The sequence below is a fragment of the Dermacentor variabilis genome, chromosome 8 (genome assembly GCF_050947875.1).
Source record: "Dermacentor variabilis isolate Ectoservices chromosome 8, ASM5094787v1, whole genome shotgun sequence".
NCBI classification, from domain to species: domain Eukaryota; kingdom Metazoa; phylum Arthropoda; class Arachnida; order Ixodida; family Ixodidae; genus Dermacentor; species Dermacentor variabilis.
The window spans coordinates 69967520-69988124 of record NC_134575.1 but is presented as its reverse complement, the minus strand read 5'-3'; the positions used below and the strand labels follow the sequence as shown (position 1 = coordinate 69988124).

General features: G+C 46.3%; 1 protein-coding gene across 3 annotated transcripts in view; it reads left to right on the top strand.

Moving 5' to 3' along the window:
* Positions 1 to 18048, top strand: part of LOC142590317 (japanin-like-RA1) — an 86829-nt gene extending 68781 nt beyond the window's left edge. For 2 of the 3 annotated variants that reach the window (XM_075702348.1, XM_075702347.1), the window contains one exon: positions 17869 to 18048. In XM_075702348.1, the coding sequence (XP_075558463.1) occupies positions 17869 to 18002 (134 nt within the window). In that variant the 3' untranslated portion in view covers positions 18003 to 18048. Of the gene's footprint in view, positions 1 to 14421; positions 14487 to 17868 lie in introns of all 3 variants that reach the window. The other variant, XM_075702349.1, reaches the window with a different exon arrangement.
* The last annotated feature ends 2557 nt before the right edge of the window (positions 18049 to 20605 follow it).

Here is a 20605-nt window from a genome sequence, read left to right as displayed (position 1 = left end):
ATCTTCGGGATTGGCTGACGTATGGGGAGTACTTAAAGCATGCTTCACTTCCTTCGCGGCTCTGCCCACCATTACACTATCTTCGGGATCGGCCCACGTATGGGTTGTGCTTAACGCCTGCTTCACCTCGGCCGCGGGTCGGCACGGCATTGCACTACCTTCGGGATAGACCCACGATGGGGAGTGCTTAGCGCCGGCTTCACCTCCACCGCAGACTGGCCCTGCATTGCTCTATCTTCGGGATCGGCCCACGTATGGGGAGTGCTTAACGCCTCCTTCACCTCCGCTGCGAGTGCGCCCGGCATTTCCCTGTCTTCGGTGTCGGCTTACGTATGGGGAGTGCTTAACGCCTGCTTCAGCTTCGCCGCAGGTCTGCCCTACACTGTACTATCTTCTGCGTCGGCTCACGTACGGGGAGTGCTTAGCGCATGCTTCAGTTCCACCGCGGGTCGGCCCGGCATTGCCCACCTTCGGGATCGGCCCCCGTATGTGGCAGTGCTTAACGCCTGCTTCACTTCCGCCGCGGTTCGGCCCTGCAATTCACTATCTTCGGCATCGGCCCGCGTATGGGGAGTGCTTAACGCCTGCTTCACCTCCGCCGCGGGTCGGCCCGGCATTTCACTAACATCGGGATTGGCCCACGTATGGGGAGTGCTTAACGTATGCTTCACGCCCGCCGTGGGTCGGCCCACATTGCGTTATCTTCGGGATCGGCCCACGTATGGGCAGTGCTTAACGCCCGCTTCACCTCCGCCGCGGGTGGAGCCAGTATTGCACTATTTTCGGGATTGGCCCGCGCATGGGGAGTGCTTAATGCCGGATTCACCTCCGCCGCTGGTAGGCCCGGCATTGCAGTTTCTCCGTGGTAGGCCCAGGTATATCAAGTCTCTTGCTCACGACACGAAAATTTTCTTGGACGGTATATGTATACAGATACGCTGTAAAAACTCTGCGGACACGTGAAGCAGCAATAGCTAGTGGTTGCAACACCGAAAAGCGTTGGTGGCGTGTGGTGACGCGTCTCATACGGCATCGCGTTGCCGTATTTTCTCCGTCTAGGCGCGCTGGAGATCTGGCATCGCAGCGATGCCCCATACCCTCGCGCAATGCCTGCCGTAGTAAACGAGCAACGGGTGTTCCTGTTCTACCACTCTCCTCCATCGAGGCGCGATTGTGACGTGGCGTTGTAGCCAGTGGGAATTCAGGTCATCTTACGCTGCTACAGAAGCCACCACTTTTTCGCTCAAGTAGGTGCTTTCGCCTCAATATAACGTTAATCACACAGCCAATGCATGCTAACCGAGCATTTCAATGGGTGGACACTCACGAAATCAGGAAGCCAAAACGGAAAGCTCGACGCGTTCTCAGCGAACGCGTGGGCATCGATGTACTGGCCAACTAACAAGTGTGTGAGCAATATAAAGTATGAAAAGGGGAATTTTGGGAATGACGGGGCACATTGCCTCCCGCGACGCACATACGTGCAGCTGTCGACACGTCACAATCGCCGCATTTCTATATGCCTTCGCATAGTGAGACAGTGGTGCTAAATTCTGGCAATATCTTTCGAACGTTCAATATCGGCGTCTTCAGGCACATTGAAATGGCGCACATAACTTATGTATATTTATCGTTTGTATGTGCTTTTATACTTGCGTATACTGATATGTGCGGCAATGATATTAAGGAGCCCCGCACCGTAAAAAAATGTTAGGAATACTTGATTTCGCAACAACGTCTATCGGAGAACCTCCGGGCACTGAACTTCATTGGAACAGTGAATGTAGTCACAAAACGATTTACACGTCCAAGGCATTATAATGTGTTTTACTCATGAAAGCAAAGGCACGTTTGCTGCATTTCGACACGAAGCTCGATGTACGTTTCTTCCAATAACCAGCGGCCTAAGCGCCACAGTAGCTGGCGCAGGACGGCGACAGCGCGAAAGGTAGCCACAGCATCTTAACGTTCAGACTTCCTGAACCTCTCAGGCGAGAGCGTGTGCCTTTCTAAGGTAATAATTAGCATCCAACAGTGATCATGTTAGCAGAATTTCTTTGTACGAGGACACGTGCCCTTAGCTGATAAAGTCCGAAGAAGAATACGCCACTATATAGCCAAACAAGACCGTGGGTAGACGAATGGATAATTTTGTGCGGCGTCATCCACACTTCTGTGCAAGAGGCACACAAGTGGCGACAGAAATGATGGAGTCGGCCGTGTCTCCTTCTTTCTTGTGCCATGTGTGTGAGACATGCGCTGCACTGCACAAGACAAAAAAATGGTCGGCTTCAAATAGGAGAATAAGTCAATGAACTCGACTTGTCCTAATAAAAGAATCATAGGCTGGGAAGCCTACAATTGTAGCAGGGCTATGAAGGGCAGCGTTTAACGTTTCGCTGCATAATTCCTCAGAATAGAGAGCCGGTGTATGGCGCATTTGATGTTTTATTAGAAAGGAGCTTGTTTATACGGCGATATGTCTGCGATAGGGCTGTACTATTTTGACATATGTGGGTCAGTTACGGACATTCTTCTATAACGGTAGTCTACGGGATACCTCGCAAAAAGCTGCTTCCTCAGTAAACAAATATTCTACGTGGAGTGAAGGCAGGTCAATCCAAGCCAGTCACATGGCGACCAACTTTTTCGTTGCTCTAAACTAGGCCTTCACGCCTAGTTATTGATTAGCATTCTCGCGAAGGCCACAGAGATCACGCCTCTGGTTTTGTTCCATGTTGAGGTGATAATTAGAAAAACCGTACACAACTGTAACGTCGGAAGCAGATTAGTAACTAACTGTCTGGACAGAAGCAGGCAGACATTGCACAGCGAAACGTTGTCCTTGTGACTATCATTCTCAGAAACTCGCTTCTGATGAACACACTTCAGGACTCCGCTGCGCAAAACAACACTTTTTGGAAAGCACTCTCCCATCTATGTTCGCTACCGACACTAAAAAGTTCTGGCGTGTCATAAATTCAAGAGACGATTATGCCATAAGCCTTGTGAATAACGCGGGAGACCGTATACCTTCTGAACAGTGCGCATCAATCCTTAACGCTGTTTTGCTTCTAACTTTTCATCAGTGACAAGTGTTTCGACACCGCTCTCACAATGTATCCGATTGCAGTAGACCCATGTGGCGTAGAACATCTAATTAATATATTGAAACTTTCTTGTCCCCTTGGTTGTGAAGCGATCAGTCCGAAGTTTTTGGAAGCTATCAGCGAGTATTGCTCCATTATACTAACGAAAATTTTTCAACTGTCATTTGACACGGGTTCTATCCCTGCGAAATGGAAGATATGAAAGGTGATTCCACTTCATGAAACGGGTAGTAGGCATTCTCCACATTACTATGATCCCATTTCACTCACTACTATCCCATGCAAACTTCTTGAGCATATCTTCTTTTATGATCTTGCTTACGCTCTCGAATGTAATTCCTTTTTCACGCGCTCGCAACATGGCTGTCACAAAACGAATTCATGCGAAACACTGCTAATATCGTTTACACATAATATACGCGCCATTCCTGATCGTTCTTATCTTGCGGATTGTTTATCTCTGGATTTTTCGAAAACGTTTCATAATCTACTAATGTATGAATTGCATACCCTTAATCTTGATGCTCATTTACTCATTTGGCTTGAGTGTTACCTGCCGAGTCGTTCTCAGTTCATTTCTTTGACTTTCCTTCTAATCTGGCTCCCTCGGGCGTGCCACAAGGATCTGTCCTTGGACGGCTGCTATTTCCAATTTATATTATTGACCTACTTTCTTCTATACCATCTCATATTCCTATCTTTGCTGACGACTGCGCAATATTTCGAGAAGTAACTATAAAGCATGGTACAGTCACTCTTCAAACTGATCTTGATGCTATCACAGTATGGTGCAAAACATGGTGCATGGAATCAGACATAAGCAAATGTAAGTCAATGCGATTATCCAGATGTAGCAACACTCCACCAGCCTAATTCATCGACAACACTGCACTCGATTGCGTTTCATTCTATAAATGCCTAGGTGTGCACGTCTCATCTGACCTTACTTGGAAGACAAACATTACAAACGTAATAAGCAATGCTATTAGACTATTAGGTTACCTCTGACGCAATTTTTCGCGTGCGCCACAGTCTCTAAAATTGATGCTCTAGAAAATACTTATCCGCCCTAAACCTGAATACACCACCTCCGTTTGGGATCCAAGTCAAAGTAATGTAATTTATTGAATTCAAATGGTGCAGAACAATTCGACACGGTGCATATTATTACGATATCATCGAGTGATGCTCAAGGGACGAGCCGCCGTGAGAACGACGACGAAGTGGCTCTGTGCGCTTCATCGTCTATCCAGTGTAAATAGCCTGTAAATAGCCTCTTTCAACTGTGTCTTTCCACATGTAACATTCTGGTGGAGGTCAGCGAACCCCGTCCTCACCACGGAACTCCGGAGTGGTCGGTACATCGAGCTTGTCTCCATGCCTCCCGGAGACGAGACCGCATCTGCAGCGGCTTCAGCTTGTCCGACTGCTCCAATCATCACGCTTGCCCAACATCGCGACCCTGGTGTGTTCTTTGGCCGGGAGGGAGAGGACGTTGACGAATAGATTAAGCTCTATGAACACGCCAGTGTTGACAGGTGGGACCCAATGATCATGCTCGCGAATGTCATCTTTTATCTGGGCGGCACCCCAAGAGTGTGGCACCAAGCCCATGACGACGAAATAACCAGTTGGGACAGTCTCAAAGAAAAGCTCAAGGAACTGTTCGGCGACCCCATTGAGCGCAAGGCTGCCACGAGAAAGGCTCTTGCGTCTCGTGTTCAGACATCTACAGAGCCGTACGTTTCATACATCCTCGACGTCTTGGGTCTATGCCGCAAAGTTCACAATAATATGTCTGAACGAGATAAAGTGTCGCATGTGCTAAAAGGCATCGTCGAAAATGCTTTCAATTTGCTTGTTTTCGGCCACGTCTCGACTATCGACACCATCATCAAAGAATGCCGTCGCTTTGAACATGCTAAGAGCCGCCGTATCACACATCACATCACACGGCTACCCAACACTGCTCCTACGTCGACATGTGAGGGTCAACCGCGGCAGACCACCCACTGTGGCGACGTAACCCGTATTGTTCGCCGGGAGGTCAAGGCCGCCTGTTTGCCAGCTTTCTCCGCCACTCCTCGCGCTCCACCAGCAACCACGATTGCGAAGATTCAGAACGTCGTCAGATGGGAATTTTAGAACATGGGTCTTAACTGCGTGTGTTCATCGTCTCCACCCACGGTTCCCCAGTTCTCTAGCAGGCCTTCTTGTCCACGGCAGTCCTTTTCTGCCACATCTCGCCACAACCCGTCCGAATGTCGTACCCCTGTTGACAGGCCGATCCGGTTCGACTGCTGTCGCATCGGCCACGTTGCTCATCACTGCCGCAACCGATGGCCACCACCTCCTCGAACATACACCGCCACTTATCCCCGCCCCATTCGACCTTCTGTTACCTATGCCACCCGCCATGAACCCACTGCTGCTGATGCTCCTGCCCCGAACCTTTGCTACAGCCTCTCGCACTCTCCGCGGCGCCATCAGTCTCGCTCGCCCCAACCCCATCGCTTCTCTCCGCAGCCTATCGCCTCCCGGATCCTGCCGGAAAACTAGGCACTGCAGCTTCTGGAAGTGAAGCTGCGTTGTCCACCCTGCCCTCAAATCCTCGGCTCATGTTACCTGCGAACCAAAACATTCTTGACGTTGACGTTGATGGTTATTCTGTCACGGCACTCATTGATACAGGAGCACATCTTTCTATTATGAGTGCTGCCTTCCGACGACGACTGAACAACCTCACTCCAGATTCGGCACGCGTGGTCCGTGTTGCGGATGGTGGTACTGTGCCTATCATCGGTATGTGTACGGTACGTGTTAGCATCGCCGGCCGCCACACTCCTGTGCTCGGCACCGTCATTACTCATTGCCCCCACGACCTCATTCTCGACCACGATTGTCTCTCCGCGCTTTCTAGTCTTATTGACTGCTCTGCCAGTACCCTTCGACTTGAGTTGCCGATTCTCACAGGGCCTTCTGACGCCCCGCAGTGCCGCCTGCGCCCCTCAGGCTTTATTCGCCTGCCGCGAAAGTCAATAGCCTATATTGAACTCTTGTCTTCACCCCCCCCCTCCCTGTTGGCGACTACCTCGTCCCTCCTCTGCCCGACATTCCACTACAGTATGGCGTTACCGTGCCTCACAGTATACTTACTATTACTGCGAACCGTGCTTTCATGCCTGTCTTTATCTTTGGATTGGCAAAGCAAATTCCACCGCAAGGTATTTGCCTTGCCAACTTTGATTGTCTCGGCGACCATCACGTGGCAACTTTATCGACCGATGCTTAGTGCGAGCTTAGCAGGCCCATCGTGCCAGCATCGGCCGCCGATCCCAAGGTACAGAAAATGGTTGCGACGGATCGGTCTTCTGCGCACGCTGAAGACCTTTACCAAGTATTATCGTCCTACCGAGATATTTTTTACTTTGACAATCGCCCTTTAGGCCAGACTCTCGCCATCAAGCATCCGATTCTTACTGGGAATGCTACTCCTATTCACCGACGACCGTATCGAGTTTCTGCGTCAGAACGCCGAGTAATTCATAGTGAACAAAATCCTAGATAAAAACATAATTGAGCCTTCTTTGAGTCCCTGGGCGTCACCTGTAGTGTTGGTTAAGAGGGATGTCACGTGGCGCTTCTGTGTAAAGTACCATCATCTGAGCAACATTACTAAGACGGACGTCGACCCGCTCCCACGTATAGACGATGCCCTTGACTGCCTCCATGGTTCCAGCCATTTCTCCTCTATTGATCTTCGTTCTGGATACTGGCACATTGCTGTTGACGATATGAACAGAGAAAAAACCACGTTCATCACACACGATGGCCTATACCAATTTAAAGTAATGCCGTCTGGATTATGCAACGCCCCTGCCACCTTTGAGGGTATGATGGACGGCTTGCTCCGAGGTTTCAAATCTGTATGCACTACCTCGATGACGCCATCGTCTTCTCGCCCACGTTCGACACTCACCTTGAGCGTCTAACAGCAATACTTCATGTATTTCGAAAGGTGAAGCGGCAACTTAACTCTATCAAATGTCGTTTCAGCCGCCGCGAAATTACTGTTCTGGGCCACCTCGCTGACGCTTCCGGAGTACAGCCTGATCCCGACAAAATTCGTGCTGTCCGAGACTTTCCGGTTCCGAAGATAGCCGCTGACGTTTGAAGTCTTGTAGGGCTATGCTCGTACTTTCGTCATTTTGTTCAAGATTTTGCGGCAATAACTAGAACCCCAATGTTTTGAAGAAAGGCGTACAATTCTCGTGGGCTACTAGAGAAGACGCCGCCTTCTCTCGTCTCGTCACTCTTCTCTCCTCACCACCCATTCTCGCCTACTTGAACCCTGATGCCCCTACAGAATTACGTACGGATGGCAGTGGTCGTGGCGTAGGTGCCGTCTTAGGCCAGTTTCAGCACGGCCAGGATCGCGTTATTGCTTATGCGAGCCGCCTCCTTGCACCATCGGACCGCAAGCATTCCATTACGGAACGACAATACCTTGCTGCAGTCTTGGCGCTTGCGATGTACCGTTCTTACCTTTACGGTCACCCTTATTCCGTAGTGACTGACCATCATACTCTCTACTGGCTCTCATAGCTAAATGATCCTACAGCCCGGCTTGGTCGATGGGCTTTGAGGCTACAAGAATTTTCATATTCCGTGGTGTACAAGTCTGGCCGCCTACACCAAGACGCTGATAGCTTGTCGCATTACCCTGTTGACGATCCTGACTCCTCCAATATTACCAGTGCTGCTTGGGTATTGTCTGTATCGCAGCTGCTTCATTTCGCCGACGGCCAACGTCATGAAGCCTGCATCAGTGCACTCGTCGACCGTGTTGAACACTCTCCGGAAGATGACATTCTACACCTCTTCGTCATCCGCGATGGTACTCCGTACCGTCGTAACCTTCATCCAGGCGGCTCTCAGTTCCTACTTGTCAGCGGTGGCGTAGAGGTAGAACACTCGCCTCGCGTGCAAGGAGTCCGTGGTTCAAATCCCGGTGCTGCGCAATTTTTCACCGGAATAAAAAAAAAATCTCCGGGTTGATAAAATTGCACAAACAGGCCTGGAGTGTGCCCTGTTCCCGGTGACCAGAACCGGTAACGCACTCCCTCACCAGAGTAGAATTGGCCACCCTGGTGCAGTACTTGGCCATAACCTCCTATATGAACACAACAATCAAACCCCGGCCCTCAGTCCCCAGCAGCTGCGAAGCAACTGACCACGGCGGCGATCAGACCTCCGACGTAGCAGAGGGATTCTAAGAATCCCTGGCTCCAGACAGGCCGACATTGGAACATGAACCTGGCAACGTTTAACGCTAGAACGTTATCTAGTGAGGCGAGTCTAGCAGTGCTATTGGAGGAATTAGAGGGCAGTAAATGGGATATAACAGGACTCAGTGAAGTTAGGAGCCCAAAAGAAGCATATACAGTGCTAAAAAGCAGGCATGTCCTGTGCTACCGGGGCTTAGCGGAGAGACGAGAACTAAGAGTCAGAGTCCTGATTAATAAGAATGTAGCTGGTAACAAACAGGAATTCTATAGCATTAACAAAAGGGTGGCAGGTCTTGTTGTGAAACTTAAGAAGAGGTACAAAATGAATGTTCGACAGGTCTACGCCCCTACATCCAGTCATGATGACCAGGAAGTCAAAAGCTTCTATGAAGACGTGGAATCGGCGATCGGTAAAGTCAAAACAAAATACACTATACTGATGGGCAACTTCAATGCCGATGTAGGCAAGAAGCAGGCTCGGGACAAGGCAGTGGGGGAATATGGCATAGACACTAGGAGCAATAGCAGGGGAGAGTTATTAGTAGAGTTTGCGGAACACAATAATATGCTGATAATGAATACCTTCTTCCGCAAGCGGGATCGCTGTAAGTGGACGTGGAGGAGCCCGAACGGCGAGACTAGAAATGAAATAAACTTCATACTCTGCGCTAACCCTGGCATCATGCAAGATGTGGACGTGCTCAGCAAGGTGCGCTGCAATGACCATATGATAGTAAAAACTCGAATTAGTCTAGACCTGAGGAGGGAACGGAAGAAACTGGTACATAAGAAGCCGATCAATGAGTTAGCGGTAAGAGGGAAAATAGAGGAATTCCAGATCAAGCTACAGAATAGGTATTCGGATTTAACTCAGGAAGAGGACCTTAGCGTTAAAGCAATGAGCGACAGCCTTGTTGGTATCATTAAGGATTGTGCAATAGAAGTCGGTGGTAACTCCGTTAGACAGGATACCAGTAAGCTATCGCAGGAGACGAAAGATCTGATCAGGAAACGCCAATGTATGAAAGCCCTAACCCTACAGCTAGAATAGAACTGGCAGAACTTTCGAAGTTAATCAACAAGCGTAAGACAGTTGACATATATTTTTACTAACCTGGTTAATTTCCTTAAATTGAACTCATTTTTTACGTCAGCGCAGCACAGTTTTCGGAAATCTTACTCCTGTGAAACCCAATTAATATCATTTACACATGCACTACACCATATTCTTGACAAATCATCACTAGCTGATTGTATATTCTTAGATTTTTCAAAAGCATGCGACAAGGTGTGTCACAAACTATTACTTCATAAACTAAAACAACTTAACATAGACGGTAACCTTTTCAAATGGATTGAATGTTTTCTTCTCAACCGCTCGAAATTTGTTTGTGCTAACGGCATTAACTCCGGTTTTACAGAGGTCCGTTCAGGTGTTCCACAGTGTTCCGTCCTTGGACGCCTACTGTTCCTAATTTACATTAATGTTCCCTCGTTTATCAACTCCCACATCCATCTATTCGCTGATGATTGCGTCATCTTCAGAGAAGTTACCAATGCTAACGATATTGAATTACTTCAGTCAGACCTTACCACGATAGGGAACTGGTGCAATGAATAGTTAATGGAGCTGAATATTAACAAATGCGAAGTCATGCGTGTTTCTAGGAAAACATCTACAATACCGTCATACTACATTAACAACATGTCGTTGGAATCAGTTTCTTCATATAAATATCTTGGTGTTTACATCACTTCTAACCTAAACTGGTCTCTTCATGCTGAAAACATCATCAAAAACGCTAATCGTATGCTTGGCTACCTACGTCGCACCTTTTTCGACGTACCTACTAATTTGAAACTTTTGTTATATAAAACATTATTACGACCCAAACTCGAATACGCGACTCCGGTATGGGACCCTGCTCATGAAAACCTAATCACTAACCTCGAGATGGTTTAAAATAACTCTGTACGTTTTATACTTGCTAACTACAACCGCATAGCGAGTAGAACTAACATGAAATCTAATCTTTGCCTCCCATCGTTGGCATCTCGCAGAAAAGTGTCTCGTATTGCCCTCTTCCACAAGTTGTACCATAACCATACTCTACGAGATCACCTCATCCCCCATCTAATTTATGTATCCCGTCGCATTGATCATCAGTCCAAAGTTGGTATTTTGTCATGCAACACTAAAAGTTTCACAGTCATTCCTGCCGCGAACCTCGCGTGACTGGAACCATCTTCCCGCCGAAATTGTAAGCCTTAATAATTATGAACAGTTCCGTGAAGCCTTAGCTAATATTGTATATACAGGTGCCATTTAAACACTCATGTAACCATCTGTCTTTGTCTTCATTTTGTATTTACCACTTCCCCTCTGTAATGCCCTTGGCCCTGAGGGGTATAATAAATGAAATGAAATGAAATAATGACGTTATATATGGATAAAATTTAACATGCTCTCAGAAACGAAGGGAGCCTAAAAGCAGTGAAGAAGAAACAAGGATTTGGCTAGAATCAGATGTATGCATTAAGAGACAAAGCCGGCAATATAATTACTAATATTGATGAGATAGTTTAAGTGGCTGAGGAGTTCTATAAAGATTTATACAGTGCCAGTGGCACCCACAACGATAATGGACGAGAGAATAGCCCAGAGGAATTCGAAATCCCCCAGATAACGCTGGAAGGAGTAAAGAAAGCCTTGGGAGCTATGAAAAGGTGGAAGGCAGCTGGGGAGGATCAGGTAACAGCAGACTTGTTGAAGGATGATGGGCAGATTGTTCTAGAGAAACTGGCAACCCTGCATACGCAATGCCTCTTGACTTCGAGCGTACCGGAAACTTGGAAAAACGCTAACACAATCCTAATCCATAAAAAGGGGACACCAAAGACTTGAAAAATTATAGACCGACCAGCTTACTGTCCGTTGCCTACAAAGTATTTACTAAGGTAATTGCAAATAGAATCAGGAACACGTTAGACTTCCATCAACCAAAGGACCAGGCAGGATTCCGTAAAGGCTACTCAACAATGGACCATATTTACACTATCAATCAGGTGATTGAAAAATGTGCGGAATATAACCAACTTATATATATATAGCTTTAATTGATTACGAGAAAGCGTTTGATTCAGTCGACACCTCAGCAGTCATGGAGTCATTGCGGAATCAGGGTGTAGACGAGCCGTATGTAGAAATACTAAAATATATCAATAGCGGCTCCACAGCCAACGTATTCCTCCATAAAGAAAGCAACAAAATCCCAATAAAGAAAGGCGTCAGGCAGGCAGATACAATCTCTCCAATGCTATTTACAGAGTGTTCACAGGAGGCATTCAGAGACCTGGATTGGTAAGAAGTGTGGATAAGAGTTAATGGAGAATACCTTAGTAACTTGCGATTCGTTCATGATATTGCCTTGCTTAGTAACTCAGGGGACCAACTGCAATGCATGCTCAATGACGTGGAGAGGCAAACTCGAAGGGTGAGTCTAAAAATTAACGAGCACAAAACTTAAATAATGTTTAACAGTCTCGGAAGAGAACACCAGTTTACGATAGGTAGTGAGGCACTAGAAGTGGTAAGGGAATACATCTACTTAGGACAGGTAGTGACTGCGGATCCGGATTGTGAGACTGAAACAATCAGAAGAATAAGAATGGGCTGGGGTGCGTTTGGCAGGCATTCTCAGATCATTGACAGCAGGTTGCCATTATCCCTCAAGAGAAAAATTTATAACAGCTGTGTCTTACCAGTACTCACGTACGGGGCAGAAGCCTGAAGGCTCACGAAAAGGGTTCTACTTAAATTGAGGACGACGCAACGAGCTATGGAAAGAAGAATGTTATGTGTAATGTTAAGGGATAAGGAAACAGCAGATTTGGTGAGGGAACATACACGAGTTAATGACATCGTAGTTCAAATCAAGAAAATGAAATGGGCATGGTCAGGACACGTAATGAGGAGGGAAGATAACCGATAGTCATTAAGGGTTACGGAATGAATTCCAAGGGAAGGGAAATGTAGCAGAGGGAGGCAGAAAGTTAGGTGGGCGGATGAGATTAAGACGTTTGCAGGGACAACAGGGCCACAATTAGTACATGGAAGGGGTAGTCGGGGAAGTATGGGAGAGACCTTTGCCCTGCAGTGGGCGTAACCAGCCTGATGATGAGGATGATACCTAAACACCTCCGCTCAACCGTTCTAGAATAGCTTCACGACGCACCAACGGCAGGATAGCTCGATATATCTCAAACCTATGACCAGGTACGTCGCCATTTTTTCTGGCCGGGCCTTGCCCGTTCCGTACAACGTTACGTCGCTGCCTGTGAACTTCGCCAATGACGCAAGAAGCCTTCCCAGCTCCCCGCTGCTTACCTGCAGCCGCTTGACATCCTTGCCGAGCCCTTCCATCGTGTGGGCTTAGACCTCGGCCCATTTCCTGAATCTGCATCAGAAAACAAGTGGGTTGCAGCCGCGCCGGACTTTACAACCAACTACTCCGTAACCCGCACTCTACCGACCAGTTGCACAACTGATGTTGCGGATTTGCTCGTGCATGATATCATTTTGATTCATGGTGCTCCGCTTCAATTGCTAACAGACCGTGTCCTTACGTTCTTCGCCAGAGTCATTGACGACGTCATACGCGCCTCCTCAATACAGCATAAATTTACCACCTCCTACCGTCCCCCAACGAACGTCCTCACTGAGCGTTTGAACCGCACCCTTAAAGACATGCTACCCAAAAACATTTCAGACGACCACTGTGACTGCGACAAGACACAACTTTACATTACCTTTGCGTACAACTCTTCCCTTCCGGAAACTGCTGGCTTTTTGCCTTTTTACCTCTTGTATGGCCGTGAGCCGACGCTACCACTGCACACTGTGCTTCCGTCACACAATGCTTCAACTGATGCTATCGCCTTCAGTGATGCTATCGCCCATGCTAACCATGCACGGCACATTGCGCGCGCTCGTCTACAAGTCTCTCAAGGCAAACAAAAGCAACGCTACGACCTCCGTCACCGTGATGTCAATTTTGTGCAGGGCACCCTCGTGTTGCTTTGGTCACCATCGCGTAAATTTACCCTTTGTGAAAAACTGTTTTCCTGCTAAACAGGCTCATATCGCGTGCTCCACCAAGTGCCCGATGTCACCTATGCAATCGTTCTGGCCAGGCCAACTACGTCCTCCGCTGTGACAACCAGTTAAATTGTCCACGACGCCCGACTCTAACCCTATATCTCTCCAGGCGCCTTGGATATTTACCAGCACCATGACGGCGCTTTTGCCGCCGGGGGGTAGCATTACGACATCATCGAGCGATGCTCAAGAGACGAGCCGCTGCGAGAACGACGACGAATTGGGTCTGTACACTTGGCTTGAGCGATTGTCGGCCTGGCTGTCTGGCTACAGTTTAAATAGTATGTAGCCTCTTTCATCTATGTCTTTCCACACGTAAGAATGGTATTCAACTATAACAGGCCATCCAGCACCACCATAATGAAGTCTAACCCAGAGTTAGCCCCCTTAGCATTGCGGCCTAAGCATTTGAGGTTCTGTCTCTTTCACAACATATATCATCATGCTGTACTGCGAAACGAAGTTCTTTCGGCACCACATTACATATAATCTCGGCTTAATTATCATCATCATCATCATCATCATCATCAGCCTAGTTACGCCCACTGCAGGGCAAAGGCCTCTCCTATACTTCTCCAACAACCCCGGTCATGTACAAATTGTGGCCATGTCGTCCCTGCAAACTTCTTAATCTCATCCGCCCACCTAACTTTCTGCCGCCCCCTGCTACGCTTCCCTTCCCTTGGAATCCAGTCCGTAACCCCTAATGACCATCGGATATCTTCCCTCCTCATTACATGTCCTGCAGATGCCCATTTCTTTTTCTTGATTTCAACTAAGATGTCACTAACTCGCGTTTGTTCCCTCACCCAATCTGCTCTTTTCTTATCCCTTAACGTTACACCTATCATTCTTCTTTCCACAGCTCGTTGCGCCGTCCTCAATTTGAGTTGAACCCTTTTCGTAAGCCTCCAGGTTTCTGCCCCGTAGGTGAGTACTGGAAAGACACAGCTATTATACATTTTTCTCTTGAGGGATAACGGCAACCTACTGTTCATGATCTGAGAATGCCTGCCAAACGTACCCCAGCCCATTTTTATTCCTCTGACTATTTCCGTCTCATGATCCGGATCCGCCGTCACTACCTTCCGTAAGTAGATGTATTCCCTTACCACTTCCAGTGCCTCGCTACCAATTGTAAATTGTTGTTCTCGAGACTGTTAAACATTAGTTTAGTTTTCTGCAGAATAATTTTTAGACCCACTCTTCTGCTTTGCTTCTCCTGGTCAGTGAGCATGCATTGCAATTGGTCCCCTGAGTTACTAAGCAAGGCAATATCATCAGCGAATCTGAAGTTACTAAGGTATTCTCCATTAACTTTTATCCCCAATTCTTCCCAATCCAGGTCTCTGAATACCTCCTGTAAACACGCTGTGAATAGCATGGGAGAGATCGTATCTCCCTGCCTGACGCCTTTCTTCATTGGGATTTTGTTGCTTTCTTTATGGAAGACTACGGTGGCTCTGGAGCCGCTATAAATATCTTTCAGTATTTTTACATATGGCTCGTCTAAACCCTGGTTCTGTAATGCCTCCATGACTGCTGAGGTTTTGACAGAATCAAACGCTTTCTCGTAATCAATGAAAGCTATATATAAGGGTTGGTTATATTCCGCACTTTTCTGTATCAACTGATTGATAGTGTCAATATGGTCCATTGTTGAGTAGCCTTTACGGAATCCTGCCTGGTCCTTTGTTTGACAGAAGTCTAAGGTGTTCCTGTTTGTAAGCTGACAGTAAGCTGATTGGTCTATAATTTTTCAAGTCTTTGGCGTCCCCTTTCTTATGGATTAGCATTACGTTAGCGTTCTTCCAAGATTCCGGTACGCTCGAGGTCATGAGACATTGTGTATACAGGGTGGCCAGTTTCTCTAGAACAATCTGTCCACCATCCTTCAACAAATCTGCTGTTACCTGATCCTCCCCAGCTGCCTTCTCCCTTTGCATATCTTCCACGGCTTTCTTTACTTCTTCCGGCGTTACCTGTGGGATTTCGAGTTCCTCTAGACTATTTTCTCTTCCGTTATAGTCGTGGGTGTCACTGGCACTGTATAAATCTCTATAGAACTCCACAGCCACTTGAACTATCTTATCCATATTAGTAATGATGTTGCCGGCTTTGTCTCTTAACTCATACATCTTATTCTTGCCAAATCCTAGTTTCTTCTTCACTGCTTTTAGGCTTCCTCCATTCCTGCGAGCATGTTCAATTCTGTCCATATTATACTTCCTTATGTCAGCTGTCTTACGCTTGTTGATTAACTGCGAAAGTTCTGCCAGTTCTATTCTAGCTGTAGGGTTAGCGGCTTTCATACATTGGCGTTTCTTGATCAGATCTTTCGTCTCCTGCGATAGTTTACTGGTATCCTGTCTGACGGAGTTACAACCGACTTCCATTGCACACTCCTTAATGATGCCCACAACATTGTCGTTCATTGTTTCAACACTAAGATCCTCTTCCTGAGTTAAAGCCGAATACCTGTTCTGTAGCTTGATCTGGAATTCCTCTATTTTCCCTCTTACCGCTAACTCATTGATCGGCTTCTTATGTACCAGTTTCTTCCGTTCCCTCCTCAGGTCTAGACTAATTCGAGTTTTTACTATCATATGGTCACTGCAGCGCACCTTGCCGAGCACGTGCACATCTTGTATGATGCCAGGGTTAGCGCAGAGTATGAAGTCTATTTGATTTCTAGTCTCGCCGTTCGGGCTCCTCCACGTCCACTTTGGGTATCCCGCTTGCGGAAGAAGGTATTCATTATCCGAATATTATCCTGTTCAGCAAACTCAACTAATAACTCTCCCCTGCTATTCCTAGTGCCTATGCCACATACCCCCACTGCCTTGTCTCCAGCTTGCTTCTTGCCTACTTTGGCATTAAAGTCGCCCATTAGTATAGTGTATTTTGTTTTCACTGTACCCATCGCCGATTCCACGCCTTCATAGAAGCTTTCAACTTCCTGGTTATCGTGCCTGGATGTAGGGGCGTAGACCTCTACAACCTTCATTTGGTACCTCTTATTAGCTTTCACAACAAGACCTACCACCCTCTCGTTAATGCTATAGAATTCCTGTATGTTACCAGAAATCAGTAATTAGGAATCCGTCTGCTAGTTCCCGTCTCTCCGCTAAGCCCCGGTAGCGCAGGACGTGCCCGCTTTTTAGCACTGTCGGCTTAATCCCCAACCCATAGTTGGTATGCCATCCTGTAGATCCTTCTCCTTCTTACACTGATTTCTCCTGCAGACAGCTGATGAGTGGAATCCACTTCCTGTAACTGTTGCCTCCATAAATGCTGATAACCGTCTTAAAGAAATATTACGCGACATTTTGTTCAGTGTATTCTTTTTTTCCCTGTGTCTGTAACTATGGTTTGAATGCTCTTCTCACATTGAATTGCGCACTCTTATTAACGCCGCTTATGCACTTTGCTTTTTGTATTCTATGTACGTTGACATATGTTGTTTGAATAATTAGAAATAATATTTATCTACTTTGGTTATACGCTAGTATTGTATAATTATACTAGTATATTGTCGTTGTCTGCTGATGATGTTGTGCATAATTTATCTTGAACTTATTCCCGAATCCCCTCTGTAATGCCATTTGGCCTTGAGAGTGTAATAAATAAATGAATAAACGAATGAATGAATGAATTAATGAATAAATAATTAATTAATTAATTAATGTCGGGGCATGGCATTTATCTGTGGGAAAGCTAGACGTAAAATGCTTAGGAAGAAAGCAATGTGACATGCACTTGCTAAAGCGCTTTTAGTGCGACACAAGTTACGAAAAAGAAATGTGATGCTCATTTTCCCCTGAAGAGGTTTCTATCAAAAGGCCAAGCATTTTGCATGCCGTGAATGTTTTTGTCTTCCGGCCAGCGCCATGAATGAAAACTGTTTGTGAACATTAATTTTCTATCAAAGTAAGTATAAATTCTAACTTGCTGCAGCATATTTCCCTCGTGCATTTCATTACTAGTACGTTTCATTTCCTTGAATGGCGTACTACTAAATACCCCAACCATTACAATTACCCGAGAATGCCTAATTCCCTACATGGCACGTCACTACCTCAGTACTACCCTTACTTTGCCTCCAAATTGCATTGGCGTGTCCACGAAGCATTACCGATTTCATTGAGCTAGGTGTCATTGTTTCCTATATACATCTTTTTGGCATTTGGACTGGTCGTAAGGAGCAGACGTATTGTAAAACGTGCCCCAAATGAAAGATAGTGCCAAGCATTTTGGGTAGCATTTGTGAGATTTTGCGCTTACTTCAATATTTATTGCTCATGTTCTGCAGAATTAGAAACATGTTCACTCTGGGTGACAAGAAGATACATAAGGAATATTTCATTTATGGCAAATGAGACATTCAGCAATCTCTGCGTGAATCCAGTGTACGTTACCCATGGAGATGCGTGTCGTTGGTTCTAAGTGATTTCGACAAGATAAATAAAATGTTCTTCGTTCAAAACAACAATTCCTCTGTTATCGTGTCATTTTTTATCATGGAATCGGCTGTGCAAAAATATTTAACGCTTTGTGCCGATCTATCATACGTCTACTGAAAGGCTGTCGCAGTTGCCGGAAATTCTTCCTCCTGTCCAGTGCATTCTGCTATGGGGCACTTCCTTTCGAAATAAAAGGTTGTCGCAGTTGCCGGAAATTCTTCCTCCTTTCCAGTGCGTTCTACTATAGGGCACTTCCTTTCTAGATTATTTGTACATGAGTTAACATCGAAAAAGCAACGAGGCCATGATGGCGCTAGTATCTAGCTGGTAAATGCACGTGGAGCTTGCTGTTTTCTGGCGCTTCGTACTAATGGAATCAAAATAGTCTTTATAAAAAAATATTGTTTTAAAAGAAAACTATATAGCATATATATAACTATATAGCATATATATAACTATATACGCCGCTTATGCACTTTGCTTTTTGTATTCTATGTACGTTGACATAGGTTTATAAGGTTTTTTATAAGAAAATATTGTTCTAAAAGAAAACTATATAGCACTAACATGGCGAAAGTTTTGTAGGGTTTTAGTGCAGTCTGTTAGATAATTCCCTAAGCTGGTGGGACTCCGCTTCAAGAATAAAATCAACGTTGCCGCATGCATCAACTGGTTCTGAAGTGGCATTGGGCTGGCAAACACAGCGGTGCGGTGTTTCGCCAAAGTAAAATCAGGCCTTTCATTTCTCCACTCTGGGATCATACTTAGCGAGAGCGAACTTGCTGCTCAACGATCCAGTGTGCTAGCGTGGAGCGCAGTAGCGATAGGCAGCAGTTTCTTTTAACAGAACATGACTGAAACCGAAAAGCGTTTGCTTACGATTGCGCTTCCATGACGAAAACCTAAAGTTCTGTAAGAAACGGTGTACACTCGTCTATATATTTTATGATTATAGATAGCTAAACATTGTGTTTGTTTTGCTAAAGTTATTCAAATTCTTAATATAACGAAGCGGCATAAATGAGTGCTTCCGACATACTTTTTAAATGCAAAACCCAGAAGTCCATGGAAATATTAGTTCTGTAAGCCAAACAGTACCTACTGGCGATAGCTGGGACGGTAAATTGTGTCTCTGCAGCATTATGCCCAAAGACTTAAGAATGCATAAGTGTCATTTACAGGTATAATGCTTTCATATGAAGTATCACGTATATCGCTAATGTTGGTCCTAACTAGTGTCTCGGTGGTGTGACCTATCACGCAAGGGATCTTAGTGCAAACACTGGGGGGGTTCCACTCTGCGTGCGGCTAGGGCTGAAGGCGAGTTCGTGGCTAGCCCCGCTACCCTACCCATAGAGCGGGAATCTCGGCTACGTCAAGTTCAAACGAATGACATAACCAGCGGCGTCGAGAGAAACACAGGCAACCAGCACACAGTGCAGGGGTACTACAGATGGCTATACGTTTGTGAAGAGTCGATGTATGTTTGCTAATATACATCCAGCCATGCTGGGCGATTATATCGTTTCCTTGAAACGGAAGTCTGCGCGATGCCTAGAAAGTTAATTGAAAGCAAGAAGCTTCAATGTTAAACCTTTCTGGTAGGCGAAATCGACCTGAGCCCCACGAGTTTTTCAGCACGACAGCCACACGCTTTAGCTAGATGCGCCAGGAACATTGTTTTACAGCGAAGCTGTATGCTTATACCACACAATGCTTTTGTCGTGTCCAAGCACAAAATTGTGGGCTGATCCCGGAGGTCATGGAATCGGTGCTATACCTAACCGACCCGCGGCCGAGCTGAAGCAGTCGTCGAGCACTCTGCTCCTAATAATGATAATCGCCGAGATCGCCGTCAGCTGCACTGCCGGCGATCTCGGCGGCAGTGCATTATGGTGTGCGTCGCACATCATATTGCAGAGGCATTTAGTATTAAACTAAGTGAAACGAGCAGTGTATATAATCTTTGGCATCCCGCATTTAAGATACAGAACGGCGTACGTTTCAGTAAAAAAACTAGCAGTAAAGAATTATCGAAACCACAATTTATTTTAATGCGCTACTGTTAACAATGTGAATCAGGTAGCGCTCCCCGCCTACGCTTGCAGCTGGTCAACCTTAAAGGAGAAGTGCCACAAAAATGTGGACTACCTAAAAAGCCCAGTATCAGATAATATAGACATATAGTTATTTGCTTTTGTACAAAATTTTACACTTTATATGCCTGTAGGCGCTTTACAAAACGCTCGCAAAAATCGATTCTTTTCATACCGAGAATGAAATAAACACCGCCACTATCAGTCGGAGGGTGTAGAGGATCAGTACCGAGATCGTCTGCTTCCATTCCTTGTTTACAGTTTCCGTGTAGCAGCGACGAGGTCCCTCATGTCTGCTAGCTTGAGTCAATATCGTTTCCGAGCTGCTTCGTGCGGTTTGCATAGGGCGTTGCTTGCCCGCGCTGTTCTTTCAATGCGAAGTATTCTCTACCTGGCTGTGTATGTTCAACTTCACAACTCCAACGCGTTCTGGCTCCACTCGAATAACGCCGCATTCGTATGGCCAAGATAAAGGCGGAGATATAGTCCG